General features: G+C 35.8%; 1 protein-coding gene across 1 annotated transcript in view; it reads right to left on the reverse strand.

Moving 5' to 3' along the window:
* The window catches only part of BTAF1 (B-TFIID TATA-box binding protein associated factor 1), a gene marked incomplete at both ends in the record, with an annotated part of 69,734 nt that overhangs the window by 8,183 nt on the left and 47,001 nt on the right, over nt 1–14,550 (reverse strand). The window contains 17 exons of the mRNA XM_079535919.1: nt 1,784–1,932; nt 2,479–2,680; nt 3,224–3,333; nt 3,424–3,577; nt 4,785–4,975; nt 5,958–6,384; nt 8,092–8,295; nt 8,776–8,950; nt 9,118–9,260; nt 9,890–10,039; nt 10,253–10,357; nt 10,433–10,553; nt 11,929–12,053; nt 12,173–12,313; nt 12,836–13,012; nt 13,247–13,342; nt 14,333–14,422. Coding sequence (XP_079392045.1) covers nt 1,784–1,932; nt 2,479–2,680; nt 3,224–3,333; nt 3,424–3,577; nt 4,785–4,975; nt 5,958–6,384; nt 8,092–8,295; nt 8,776–8,950; nt 9,118–9,260; nt 9,890–10,039; nt 10,253–10,357; nt 10,433–10,553; nt 11,929–12,053; nt 12,173–12,313; nt 12,836–13,012; nt 13,247–13,342; nt 14,333–14,422 — 2,760 coding nt within the window. The remainder of the gene's footprint in view (nt 1–1,783; nt 1,933–2,478; nt 2,681–3,223; nt 3,334–3,423; nt 3,578–4,784; nt 4,976–5,957; nt 6,385–8,091; nt 8,296–8,775; nt 8,951–9,117; nt 9,261–9,889; nt 10,040–10,252; nt 10,358–10,432; nt 10,554–11,928; nt 12,054–12,172; nt 12,314–12,835; nt 13,013–13,246; nt 13,343–14,332; nt 14,423–14,550) is intronic.

A 14,550-nucleotide genomic window follows, 5' to 3' on the forward strand; every position in this document is an offset into this window, starting at 1 on the left:
TCTACAGTTACTGACCTTTTTTCTGAGGTTAAATTAAGATTCCTTGAGTCAAATATCTCCCTATAAAAAAAAATGTGCTTCCATATTTTACTCACTGCTCTGTTTCTACTGACTTCAACCCCTTACAGTTATTAATTTAAATTCCTTCTTTGGCCTCACATTTAAAATTATTAGCATTCAGAAGACTGCCCCTCAAAACATACCAGTATTTTCTCTCATTATTAATCTACTTCACATGACTAAGCTTGTATACTTAACACACAACATCTGATACTGAATCTCCTTATCTATCAATCAATTCATATTAAGGAAGTTCTTTATTTAAGTAAGTAATAAAACAAGTGTTCTACATTTTGAAGAGTTGCTTACTAAATTAACACAGCTTTAAAAAATGTAACCTACATGTATTCCAAAGTACAAGGATATGAAGAGAACTGTGTGCTAGAATGAACAGCAGCATACCAGTCAGATTGTTTCCCTAGAAATTCAGTTCTGCTGTGCTCATTTTCAATTTGAACATTTCAGTGTAAGCATACAGAAAGTGCTCCTTCCAAGGCAGTTGCTTATTATCAGATTCTAAAGCTTCTATTACATTAAATTAAAAATCAAGACAATAACACATCCTAAACCTATTAAGCTAGTAATATTTTTACATTTTAAAAAGGGCATATGAATTCTCAACTGTCTTCTGTTACCATCTGGTGGTGAAAATCAGTTACTTGGAAGCCTTGAAGTGCAATATTAAAACATGTTGGAGGTTTCAAGCTGCAGGAAGAGTGATAAACAGAAACAAATCTGTACTGCTTAATCACCACTGGATAATATTCATGATCTTGCCAGAAGCTGTGGAATTTGTTTTCTGAGTTTAGAAGAGCATCTTTGTTTCAGAGGGGATAGAATTATGTAGTTCAGCATGTCTGGTATGATGCTATATTTTTGGTTCTACGAGAAAAACAATGTTGATAACACACTGACGTTTACAGTTGCTGCTAAGCAGTGTTGTACAGAGCCAAGACCATCCCAGGGAGCTGGTAAGGAACAGAATTAGGACAGCTGACTTAAACTGGCCAAAGGGATATTCCATACCATCTGACATAGCGTGGAGAATTTTGAAGAGGGTGAGAGTCCATCTGTCTCTTCCCTTGTTCGTGGGGCTAGCTGGGCATTGGTCAGGAGGTGGTGAGCAATTGCTTGTGCATTACGTATTTCATACATTCATTTATGTACACCTTCATATAAATATACATGAACGTGTATAGTACATTCATATATATACATATACACAAATGCATATATATATAAATGTGTACAGCAGATGTATATAACATATACACACACATCTATAGTCATAACTATTATCCCTTTTTCTCTATCCTAGTAAATAGTTTTTACCTCAACCCATGATTCTACTTTTTTTTTTTTTTTTTTTTAAATTCTCTCCCACATCACCCTGGCAGTCACCATACCCAGGAGAACAAACATACAACTTCTAAGCTGCTTTACACACCAAATTAACATATGCACTTTAACTTTGTGTACACAGTTGAACTAAATTTCCTATAAAGACAATTTTTATTTTAACACTGATTTATGAAATGCTAGCAAAGGGTTTCATTTTTCTCATTTTACATTATAAAGAATAAATCATCAGTTGCCTGATCTGGACTGAATTTCTAAAAGATAGTTATTTATTCAGCATTTAATGATCCAGAGGCTTGGGCTTTGTAGCTGATGCGAAGACAAAACAGTTCATATTTTCATTATACTTAGAACTTCAACTTACCTCAAGAGGCATTAGTCTAATTAGTGTTGCGAAGCACTGAGTAGCCATGAAACGTACACTGTCTGTCTGATCGCTCATTCTACCCAGAACTGGAACTACCAGAAGAACAATGTATGGAACAATACCTACGTCGAGCTGTTCCATTACACCTGAATCATCTATTAAGGAAATAGTGTTTACACATTCAGTATTGTCTGACATTATCCACCTGGCAGTTTCACATACAAGTTATTAATACATTATTCAAATGAACAAGATTTCTACTAACAAAGGAATGAAAAAAAGTTGTCTGATCTACCCAGCTACACTTAGGGCCAACCCAGTGAATTCCACTACTTGGTGCATTTTGGTAACATTAAACATTAACTTCCTTATTATTTTTCAGTTCAGTTCATTTTTTTAAGCTTGTTCCCAGACAGTAATGTGGGTTTCCACATTCGGCATTCTTTAGAATATTGAACTGCTTCCACCAAAACTTCACTTGATAAATAATGAAGACTAATAGTAATAGAAACTAAAAATAACGAAGAATAAATAATGGAAATAAAGTTCTTATATTTGTTATCTACAGGAGACAATAACTTAACATTCTACCTCAGTCCCCTTCTCATTATTTTTAGGCAATTGTTTTTGTTCCTCCAAATTTTGCAGCTGAAGAGAGGCTTCTGCATTTTTGAGTACTCAATCAAGGATACATGCAAGCGCTTCAATTGCGCCTTCTTGTTTGGTGTTGTCATCTATTGCTCCCAGCCATGGTAGAACTTGCTCCAGAAATATATTCATTGTTTCCATGGTAGCTATTTTGCTCATAACACCTACACAGCGAGCAGCCATGTGTCTCACTGCAGTGCTAGGATGTTGAAGGCACATACAAAGATGAGGCAAATGCTCAATTAACTGAATAGAGGATAGGGGAGAAAAAAAAAAAAAAAGGAGGTTACTATGACCTATTAGAAAAATATTGAATTATTTTAAAGTAAAAAATGTTTAAACCATTGTTGCATCCAAAAAGTGGAGTGCTTAAATTGGTTTCTTCACATGACCTCACTGTGCAGAACTGAAAAATCTTTTCAGAAGAAAAATACAATTCAGCTTTCAACAATTATTATTCCCTACTGCAATGAACATTCAGAATAACAAAATATTTATTACTTTAGTAAAAGTGCAAGTTAAAATAAAACTTAAATAAAAGACATGTTTAACCCTGGAAAAAATACAGTACTAAGCACTCAGAACTTTTTATAAAGAATCATTATAGATTACAGATGCAGATTAACAAGTCCTTCCAGCCTGCAAATTTGTCCCAGGCTGGTCCCATTTAGTAAACCTATCCCATTTTAGAAAAACCCAAAAAGAAGCTGTACAAAACAAATATCTAAAACAGTGTCAATGAACAGACTGAAATGCTTCATACAAAAATCTGTTTTTGAACTTCATTACCAGAGGATGAAGCTGAATATCCATTGAGGCTGCTGTTATTTCAAAAACCTGTAAAGAGTTTACTAACTCCTGGGCAGGAGCATCTCCTTTTTCCAGCAAAGACTTTCGATCTGTTAAAAACAGAAAAGGAGTTCAATAACATGATTAACATGCTGTCCCCATCCTTCTGGTCCCCCAACTTTAATTTTAAGTATAATTACCAAAATTATTTATGTGAATGTTGTTCCTTAATGAACCAACCATAGCATCCCAGAGATGAGGCAATCCCTTTGCCATTTCAGCACCAAAATGTTTAGCTATTGTAGATAAGGCAAACTCAGCTCCTCTTCTCTGAACAACATATGGTTTCTGAGCCTGGAATTGAAGAATTTTTAATGAAGTAGTAAGAACAGGATTAAGCTTAATTTACTAAACAAATGTAAACGAGGATGAAAACAAAGTTTCCGTGTTTTGTGAACAGACATACATAATATTCTATAGAAGTGCTGTCAGATTACTAATATAAGGTCAACTTATAGAAAGGTTATTTTCACATTCAGAAGTTGTATGAAAACTTGCTGTGCAGGCACTAAACTGTAAGATTACTTTGTTATTTATGTTAGACAACAACAAAAAAAACTCACAAAGCAAAAACATCACTCACAACTACACTTTATTTCTCTGAATGATGATTATTTTTAAGGAGGCTCCCATCATTACCTAGGCATCTGATTTTGATGGTGGCTACTTCCCACACATCTGCATGTTTGTTTTTTTCTTTACAAATTATTTATTATTTTTTCAGGTTAAAAAAAGGCAAATCTCACATAGCAGCTTATTTTCTATAAATTTGGGAATGTGGCTTTTACTGATAGGGCGTTTTAGCACTAAGTTTTCCAATTGGTTCCAATTTTAGAGCTAAAGGTATTGCCAATATAGAGGACACCAGTAACAGCAATGTGTCAGCACAACTTTCCAAAAGCAGTACCGTATTTGTTATTAAGCCCTTCTCCTGCTCCCACCCTCTTCAGAGAGTGAAACTGTTATAAACACTAACAATTAAAAATAAAATCCACAGTGCTGTTCAGTGAGCACAGTTCTGACAAGCATCACATTAAATACTTTGGTAGCTTTTTAAGAATAAAAGGATAACAAAAAAGGTTTAGCACATCAAGCGTGGAAGTCAGGTGTACATCCTAAACGCAGATGAATTTTAAATAGTTTTTCATGCTTCAGAGTTTCCATTGTATATCAAAACTCAACGTAAGTAACAGGACACAGTCACAGCTCAGTTTAAGAAAATCCATTTGCATGGATTTATATTGAGATACTGATATCCCGTGCCAAATGTAAGGTTTTTCAGAAGAATTAATTTGCTTAACAACACGCAGAAGATTTAAGATGTTATCACCATCATTAATTAACATAGGCTGCTTGTCTCACAGAATCATATTTTGACTTAATTCTCTTGGGGTAAGGATCCTGGGCAACCTTTTTGTAGCACTATTGATTTCAGTGTGTTCAAACTAATAAAGAGGAGGACTGAGCATACAAATTATAAACGCAAATTTTTCAACTTTACCTCATCAAGTTCTGTAGGAATGCTTCCACTGCTGCCAGTGGGGAGGTCTGCAATTGGGGCTTTGGGAGCTTTAGGAGCAGGACCTCTTCGACTTGTGATGGCAAAAGCAGCTTTCTGGTGTCTGTACAGTGTAATTATTCCCCTGTGCTTAGTAACTGTATGATGCATCCCATCTTTGTCAGAGTTGGGTCCTAAGGGAGAAGAGAGAATAGCTGAAAACAATTTAAGCTGTGGTTTAAAACGTAGGTGGAAGTGATAGTCACTTACAAATCATCTGCAGATCTCAAAGTGCTTTGAAAACCGTGGGTAAGTGTCACTGCTCTCAGGAATGGAAATAAGTATAGAGAAGAGTTACTTTGTTAAGAGTGTATTAGAGACTTGGCAAGGAAATCTAAAGTGCACTGCTAGATTAACTCTCATTCAACAAGAAAATCAAGTAAAAACCAGCATAATGTCCTAAAGACTAAAACTTTTTACCCTTTGAAAATAGTTTGAGAATTTTATCATGAAACAAAGAGCAGATGAGTATCTTTGAATTTCTTGATATTTCTACTTAGGCTAATGATCTTAATTTGTGATTGGATATGAATGTATTATTCTACTCTGAGATGAAGGAGAACACATTAAAAAGGAAGTAAAATCTTTAATGGCCAAACCTGAAAGTTGGCTGAAGATTTTATAGATAGCAAGGTTTCAATCTGCACTGCTCGTTAAATCCACACATTTTTAGCACTGGACAGTCACTTTAAGAAACTCCATGTCCACAGCAAGCACAAGATTTTTTGTTAACTTCAAACACTGCCCTCATCTGTTGTCACCTTACAATTAGTCTACAGAACATAACACAAATCAGACTTTTCCCCTTTCTTTCTGACAAGCTACTTCCTGGTTTCAAAACTGATTCCATTTCAATGAAAAGTTTCATGACATGGATTAGAAATTGATAGTGATAGGCAAATAACAGTAAGTAACTAAAAACTGGAACCAAGTTATATTACATTAATCTACACACTGTGTGGAACTGCAAGATACCTGAATGAAGTAATTACTAATATATAAAAAATTGTTGCTGGCATTTTAATATACTGAAAGCAAGATTCACTCAAATATTACAAATACAAATTTTAGCAGTTCAGAGATAAGCACAGATCCTAGCAGTTCTACATAGCGTACCTTTTGAATTTTCATTGCCACTCTGAGGCTGTGCAGGACACGCTGCTAATGGGGTGAGATGTGGGTCCACACAGAGGGAGTTGCAGAGATTTTTTATTATCTTGGAGTTGGGACAAGGAGACCTTGTTGTACACTGCTGAAGTAATTTTGCTATGCATGAAGCCACATAGTTTTGTACTAGCGTATTCTCCTCTTTTCTGATAGCTTCCATTAAAGGCTTTATAACAGGATTTAATTTTTCTGGCAGTTGCTGCAAATTCACAACTGCACACGCAGCAAAAGTATGGACTCGCAGATGCAGCACTTGCCATTCTTGATTTGTTTCTGTAACAGTCATTTGGACTTGCTGTCGTTTACTATCCAACTGTTGCAGAATTTTAGGATTCAGAGTAAAAGATGATGTCACTTCATTAAAAACAGAAGTAACCTAGTGAAGAAGAAGTTACAAATTATTTTATTTACTATAAAAAGGGAACAAACGCTGAACAACGTGGTTTTAGTGGCAGAACATGAGCCACTTCCAACATTCCATAGAAATCTCCATTTTTACCAGCAAATTACAGGAAGCGCTCCGAAACAGGCTCTGGAATCTTGAACTCCAGGTTAAGTGGAAAATTAGGCATATTAAGAACATTTCAGTTCTGTATTCCCAAATCTAGAAGAATTTAGATACTTCCCAAAAGATATCCTATGTTCACCAAATATATCCAGATATTTTAAGTCTACCTATAAGAAATCATAAGATACGAGTGAAGGAGAATACATTACGAATACAATAGGCCAGAAAGGACGTGTAGGGTTCTGTGCATGAGCAAGTTCTATGATTTTCTTTTGAGGTAGTGCAGGCTGATGTAAAATTTAAGGAAAAAGTCAACACAACATAAAGCCGGCAGCACTTGTGATATTTCCCATTTCCCCCCCCAAACCGCCAACTACTGCTGCTTAAATTTGTCACAGAAAACAGACTGCAAGCTACAAGAAATCATGGGAACACTGACCTTATTTTACAGATGGGATACATGACTCTGAAGTAGGTGAAAAATGTACATGAAAAACGGTAACTTTTGAGAGAGTGAGGGAGTTTTGGTGCTTTTTTGTGCTTTTCTTATGCGCTTATTGAATTTATTTATTTGCTTTTTACTTTTAAATGTTCCAGTCTTTCAACAATGAAGCGATACACATATGTCAAGTACTACACATGACCTTGATTAAGGGAATGACCAAGGGATGCAGAAAATGTATATAGGTAGAAGCAAAGCATTTTTACATCTAATGCATGGAGAACCATTCTACAAAAAGAGTATGATGTATTTTTAGAGGTGAAGATAGCCACAAAAGAAAGCAAATAGTTGTGGTATGCATCTTATGAAATCTTAAATTCAAAATGGGTATCTTTTGTGTAAGCATGCAGCAGTCAAGCAACTGTATTTCTAGACTGAAGAGTAAAAACTTGAGGTATATGAAAACTCCTTTAATTAAACAAAAGCTCTTATGATTCTGTCTAGCTTTTCCTTGGGAATCTAATCAATTTAGACTGGCTGCCAAAATCCCTTCAACCCCTATATGCAATCTTCTATAACTTTAAGGATATGTTGAGATTTCCAAGTTGATTCCGAATATTCAACATCTTTCTATAGTCTAATGGTGGCCATAGTGACACAAATCCAAACCTCCTCGTTCTTCTCAGCATACCTACACACCCCCCCTACACCAGTCACCTTTAATTTGAGGGTCTCACATAGAAAAGATCCCATCTTTTACACAGAATATTTTTTTAGAAAGCTCTTTGCATGAACTTACACATTTATTTGCAAGTCTTTTGATGGTTGTCTGAAGCATTTGCACTTGCATTCTTTTTTTCTTCTGTGTAGATTTCAGTAGTGCATCTACCACCAGGAATCAGAACAGTGAAAGTTTTTTTCTCTGCTAAGCACTTAGATTGGATTCTACTTCATTTTTTAAACAGTTGGTAAACATCATGGAGGGAGGTGGTGTGTGTATCTGTTACGCACCTCATGTCAAAGTATAAAGCTATCGCATGATTTCTGGGAGTTGCTGTCTGTGTAATAACTGCTGAATATGTATTGCAAGACAAGAACAGATTTGAATGAAGGGCAGGCATGCCTCTACTTACCAGATCATTGGCTTGATCTATTGTAAATACACTACAGTTTATTCTGTTTCCAATGTCAATGTGCGCATCAGCTAACAATGAAATAAGCTGTTTACATTCATTCTGCATTCGTGTAAAAGGAACAGCAATTTCATCATAATAGAGGTGTTCAGAAAGCACCCCAAGTAAACAAGGTTGCACGCAAATCGCCACAGTTCTACATTCCTGTAAAAGAAAAGACAAAACACATAATTTGTATTTTTGAGTCATCAAGATTTCTTCTGTTCAGTTTTGAGTAATGAACAACAGAATCCAAATACAGAAGTTTAGGTACCAGAGAGCCCGTTAACATTTTAAACTCAAAATATTAAAGATTATGAACAAAATGTTCAGTCTGTCACTAAGAACTGGAATGACAGTAGAACACAGGGAAGATGTTCATGCTAAAAGCAAAGTTGACACAGATAACATGCATCTTGAATAGATCAGTTTGTAGAAGAAATGTGAATGTATTTACTGATTCACAGTTCTAACAGTTGGCATTTAACTACTTGAGTAGCATAATTTACTCCCCCATTGTCTAGCTATCAAGATTTTGGTATTTTAGCTTATCTACTGAAATTTTATTTCAAGCTGAAGTAGCAGATGATGAGCTATGGATTAAGTTAGTAAGTCAAATTTATTTTTGCTGCAGAAACATCCTACCTTTTGCAAGGCTGCCCACTCACAGATTACTAATGCAACACTAATCCTCTGCAAGGCAGATTTAGAATTCAAGTGGAAGAGCAGTAGCTGAGCTAATGATTCAGCTGGCTTTATTTCTTGAGTAACAGTATTTACACCGGGGTCACAAATACAACAACAAAGTGCTCCCAGCAACCTGACAAAAGGAGAAAGAACATTTGCTTCAGTGTTATGATCACTTGTCAATTAATGATTCAAACTGAAGATGACAAAGCACTTTACATAATTAGATTTTAACAGAAACACTTTAACAAAAAAGATAAGCTGCTTGTAAATATTTCTTCAGTTTTCCAGTAAACTGACTTTGCTGCCATCATCCGAGCTCGCATGACAACGTAATCCCTGGTTGCCGGATCTTCTGCAATGCTGTCTGCCCCAGCAATATATTCCTGAATTACTTCCTTGTTCTGGGTTTGACCTTGACGCAGTTTAGCAGCTGCCTTTTCCTAAGGAATGAAATTGAGAGAGGTTTAAAATAAATGTGTTTATAATAGAAAAGACGAATTTATATTCCATAACATTTCCAGTAACCATCTTTCCCTGAAAAAACTGGACTAACTCAAAATGTTTCTTGGATGGCAGACTCGTGAAAGCAGTTACCCATTCCAAGCCACCTCTCCAGTAATTCTCTATGGTGCAATTAAATGAAAGATATGGTTCCTTCACCTGAATATTAACTCTCAACATGTAGCTGAAAAAATTTCATTTTCAGTGAACACAAAGGAAAAATTAAATCTCTTCCAGAATCTTCAGAAATAAATTACTGTTTTTAGACTTGATGCAATCCTACAACCAGATTCTGAGGAAATCGCTGCAGATACATAGAACCTCATAAATACTTGTGAAATACTAGATACACACTGAGCATATACATGATAATACTCTGAATTCCAGCGGATAACTTCAGAAGAACTATTTTTCTCTACAGAATTGAGGTCTACAAGATAAGCAATATTTACCATTGTGAAATGCAATACTACTCCCCGCTAACACTTTCAGAACATGGCCATTACTGTAGCAGCTAATTACTTCCCTACTTTCCCCACAACACTTACCGAGATCATATTTCACTTACTTTTGATCTGGTTTTTACTTCTAGCAACATATTTAAATCAATTGGCAAATGAGATGGCTGCATCATTAAGCAGAGCCAAGCTCCCATCCATGGACAAGCAGCTGCAACCACATACTGAACAGATGCTTTGTTTAGCAGTTCCAGCCATACCTGGGGAAAGAAACAGGGTAAATCATGATTTATATGTGTTTTCAAATAAAATCACATATGTAGAAACTATCCTGTTTCCTTTCAGTCTGTATTAATGTATCACATGGGCAGACTACAAAATGTGACACAAACAGATTATTCTTTATTGGTGCTAAAGCACAGAGGATATGAAGACGTGAATACACAAACAGTATAAATCTAACTCACAAATACCTTATGAATAAGATCCAGAATTTCTTGGTTGCTTTCTAAGATACAGAACTGAAATATATGTCTCAACATGTCTTGCAGAATTGGAGTTAGCCACGTTGAAGAGCTCTGAAACAAGAATTATCACAATTGAAAAGATTCCAATATTCATCATAACAAAATGCTAGTAACTCCAATTCTCACCTGGTCTTGGGTAGAGAGCAGTGTGAATAATGTTTCCAGTGCTGCTTTTCGTACAGAGGATATAGTGTGATGCAAGAACGGCCACACACGTGGGACCAACACTGTGAGCGACTGCTGAATACTTGTACATGAAGGGGTGATGGAGAGGCAGTGAGAAGAGGAAAAAATGAAAACAGTTAATTTTGTTTTATTCAGAAGAAAGAGACTAGCATATATTGGGTGATTTCAAGTGAAGGATCATATTACTACAACTTAAACATTTATAAATAATTTGAGTCAGGATCATTATTTTTCATGACAATACTGTTTTTTTCCTTATAGTATGAAGTGCTAGTTGATTTAAGCATGTATTTTTACTGTGTTGTTTCCTAAATTCTTCTTTCTCCTTTGTTACTTTGGAATTTATTATTAGGTATTTATGAGTTACGATCCAAGCTTGTTTTTAATTTATTATGCATGAACTTGGACGTCAACTGCTACTACATGATGAATTACAGATGGGGTTGCTGGTGGCAGAACTGCATTCTTAATTTTGTATTTGTGCTGAAACCAGCTTTGGCAGTGACAATCATTCAGAATGTGAAAGGCAAGGTGTGTTAAGCATAGCAGCTGTGAGTTTACCGTGTGTACGATGAAAGAACACGCTAACATGCATCCTTTACTTTGAAAATCCTGAATAGACAGAAGCTCAACACCGTCTTCAAACTTAAAGAAGGATTTGTTTTCCTGTTCTAAAAAGCTAACAATTACTGCTTTTAGCAATTACAAACTTATATTTTGAAAATAAAAAAAAGGCCTTTTAATACTAAGAGTTAGTAAGGAAGGAAAAAACTTGTCTTTGAAGAAGGGACAAACGTTATTAACTGTCATACATAATGAGAAATACTTAACATCTCCCCTCCGCTTTCTTCAGTGAATGTTCCAGTAACTTTATATGGCAATTTTTTCTCCTCTTTTTCATTTTGGAACAGAAATGTTTACCCACCACTTTATCTACCTTTATCAGTCACAGAATGACTGGTTGTACTATTGATTCAAGTTTTCATGTTCACACTTACTTTAAAGCTTGACTATTGAAACAGTTCAATGTCCAACAGTAATGTTATAATTGCTGTTTTGATGTAAATAGTTTGCACGCTTGTTTGGAATTTGTCAACGAGAAGCAGATAAGAAATTGTGGAAAGAATCACCATTTAAGTGCAGCTAATACATTTTACAAAATACCCAATACAATCAGTGGAGTTAGAAGCAGAGAAGCAAAAGATACATATAAACAACATCTACCTTTTAATTATTTTTGGGCCCACTACTAATGAAATGAAACTGGGAGCACTGTCCTAACCTTCCCTTTGAGGAAAAGCAAGAGTAAAATTAAAATACTGATTTAAATTAAGTATCTCCTTGGCATGTGATTTGAGCGCTATTTTGATTATTCCTATCTGAAAATAACTTGTGATTTATATTAAATAATGAAGTAATACAAATTAAAAAGTTACCTGCATTTGCGGACCTGAGGATAAGTCAGAAGAGAAGAAAGAAGGATCATGATACTGTTTGTCGAAGCTGTCAAGTCGTCCAACTCGAGGAGCGCGTCCCATAACGTATTAAGAATGAAAGGCACCTAGGACAAATAAACAGAAAAGGTTGTCAGACTGAAAGAGAAGATATTCACGTGCTGTTATGTGTTAGTTACCTTGCTCAGAATTTTGGATCAGAATTGATGGAAAACAGCTCAGTTACCTTCTGAGACTGAAGGTGGACCAGGCTTTCCACTACTGGTACTAAAGATGCTGCAGCAACAGCTCGGACATCATCATCCAAATCTTGGAGACCTTCAACTATTGCAGGCAACACTTTAGGCAATAATGTATCAATCATGTCCTGCCAAAAAGAGCAGAAGTATTTTTAAACTTAAAAAACACAGCACACACCGAACAACTAAAAGGTATTTGTTATATAACAAGAGGCTACAAGTCCAATAATGTAATCTAAATATTAAAAGGTACCATTCATTAAGTAAACATTAATTTAGCTCGGGTTTTGAATAAACAAGAACCCAATGTTTGCAGAATAATAACATGAGCTAAACTAAACCTCTCGCAGCACACAGCTCTGTAAACCTCACGCCTGAAAATATCAAAGCTAAAAAGGCACAGCCTCTATTTATAATTTGGTTTTTTTGCAAGTAACTGTTAATGAGGTTACAATCGTACGACACTGCGAGACACCTGCTGATTTCTGCAGCCTGGATAATAAAGTTGCAGTCATACATCTTAACCCACATGAGATGCAGTGCAAGCAAGGTTGGTTTTCTCATATCTATCTGTTGTTCCAGCACATCCTCATCTTTGAGCAGAGCTTTCTGCTCCAAAGCTCGCTACATTTTGTCATGAGAGTTATTACCTGACGCACTGCCAAAGCATACTTAATTCCTAGGAGTCCACCATGTCTCACTTCCCATTGCTCCTGTGTAAGCAGCTTCAGGAGAACATCCACAGTTTTATGAACTCCAGTCTCGTTCATATGCTTTAGTACCACTCCCAAAGTCTGAGCACAAGTTTCACGTACTGGTGCTACCACCTAGGTGATGAAAGAGGCATTTCATTATGAACTTTGACTTATAAATTAATGAGTAGAATCTGATGAGCAAAATTGTTATACAAGGTGAAATATGTTTATCTGCTACTTTGTAGTAAGCATCTGTGAGCAGTTAGAGCAAGCACATGCAGTAGCACTGCACAAAGTGTAACAATCTGCTGCAGTATCATCTCCTGCAGAAGTCTGCTGATCTACCTGTTCACTCAGACAACTTACTTCATCTGAAACAAAGTCTCCAAATCTGTCTAATGCAAACACACAAAGAAGTCTAATAACCAAGTCTTCCAGCCACTCCTGATGCTGCTGAATCATCTGTAAAAGGAAAAAAATGAATATCTGGTCTGTATTTATTCATAAAGGATTTCCGACATTCTTGTGTTTGCTAAATTTATATTTGAAAAGGTATCACAGTGTATGTTTAAATTGACTGAATGCAGTCATCTTGCACAATTAAGGCAGAAGAGTCAACACTGATTTAGCTCTGACCTGGCTTATCACAAACATCACAATGGTACACATAGTACTTTCATCAAAAGGCTCCAAAGCATCATGTAAAGTAGACCGATGATTTTATTCCTACACAGCATGCAAAAGTAAAGTCACTCAATCTATCGTAATGTCGCTGTGTTCTAGGCAAATTACAGTGTGTTTGAAGAGTATTCAGAAATGAACATGAACTATGATGCAGTACACTTCTCAGTCAAGTCTCCTCCAGATTTAGGTAATTACATCAAGCTTGTTTTGAGGCTCTAGCATCTTGTTAGAGTCCCAACAGCTTTGTGACTCTGAACCCCAGAGGAGAAACCCCGTAAAAGGAACTCACTACTACTCTGACATCATCTTTCGCACCTCCACTGTTCATCTACTAGATTACCATTTCTCTTAAAAATTACGGGAGCTTCTGCTTTCTCTGTGCATAACGTATACTGAAGTAATACTGATCTACATGTGATATATATATTTCGCCATTCTTCAGCACTCTCTAAACCACAAGCTCTCTCTGCTGCTGTTACTGCCCTATCAGTGTGAATGAGACTCACTGTTAATAATAAGCAAATCACTCTTAAGAAATACATTTTTTAAAATTTTCCTTTAAAATACATGGGAAGTATGTAAATACTTTTGTGTGTTTAATCAGTTGAGGTGGTGATTTGATCCAGATTGTTTTGAGTTGAAAGACCTCATGGTTTGTATTCCCTCAAAATGACCAATCTTCTGCAAAGCTTAAGCATTTTAAGAAGTCAGTTTACTAAATCCAATTCAAGAAAGCTACATATTAAATTTACATGACCAGAAACTCACCTCTTCTAATGAGCTGTCTCCCATTTTACCACCACTTTTACCATGAGCTTTGAGTATCTCTCTCAATCCAGTACCTGCACCATGTCGAACCTAGAAAAGTGAAATAAAATGTCAATTTTAGAAGATTTAGGAACAGAAGATTTAAAAACAAACAAACAAACAAACAAAAAAAACCACAAAAAAAGCTCCACAGTGCAACTGGTTACACTAGGTAATTC

The sequence above is a fragment of the Tetrao urogallus genome (genome assembly GCF_951394365.1).
Source record: "Tetrao urogallus genome assembly, chromosome: 5".
In the NCBI taxonomy this organism is placed as follows: domain Eukaryota; kingdom Metazoa; phylum Chordata; class Aves; order Galliformes; family Phasianidae; genus Tetrao; species Tetrao urogallus.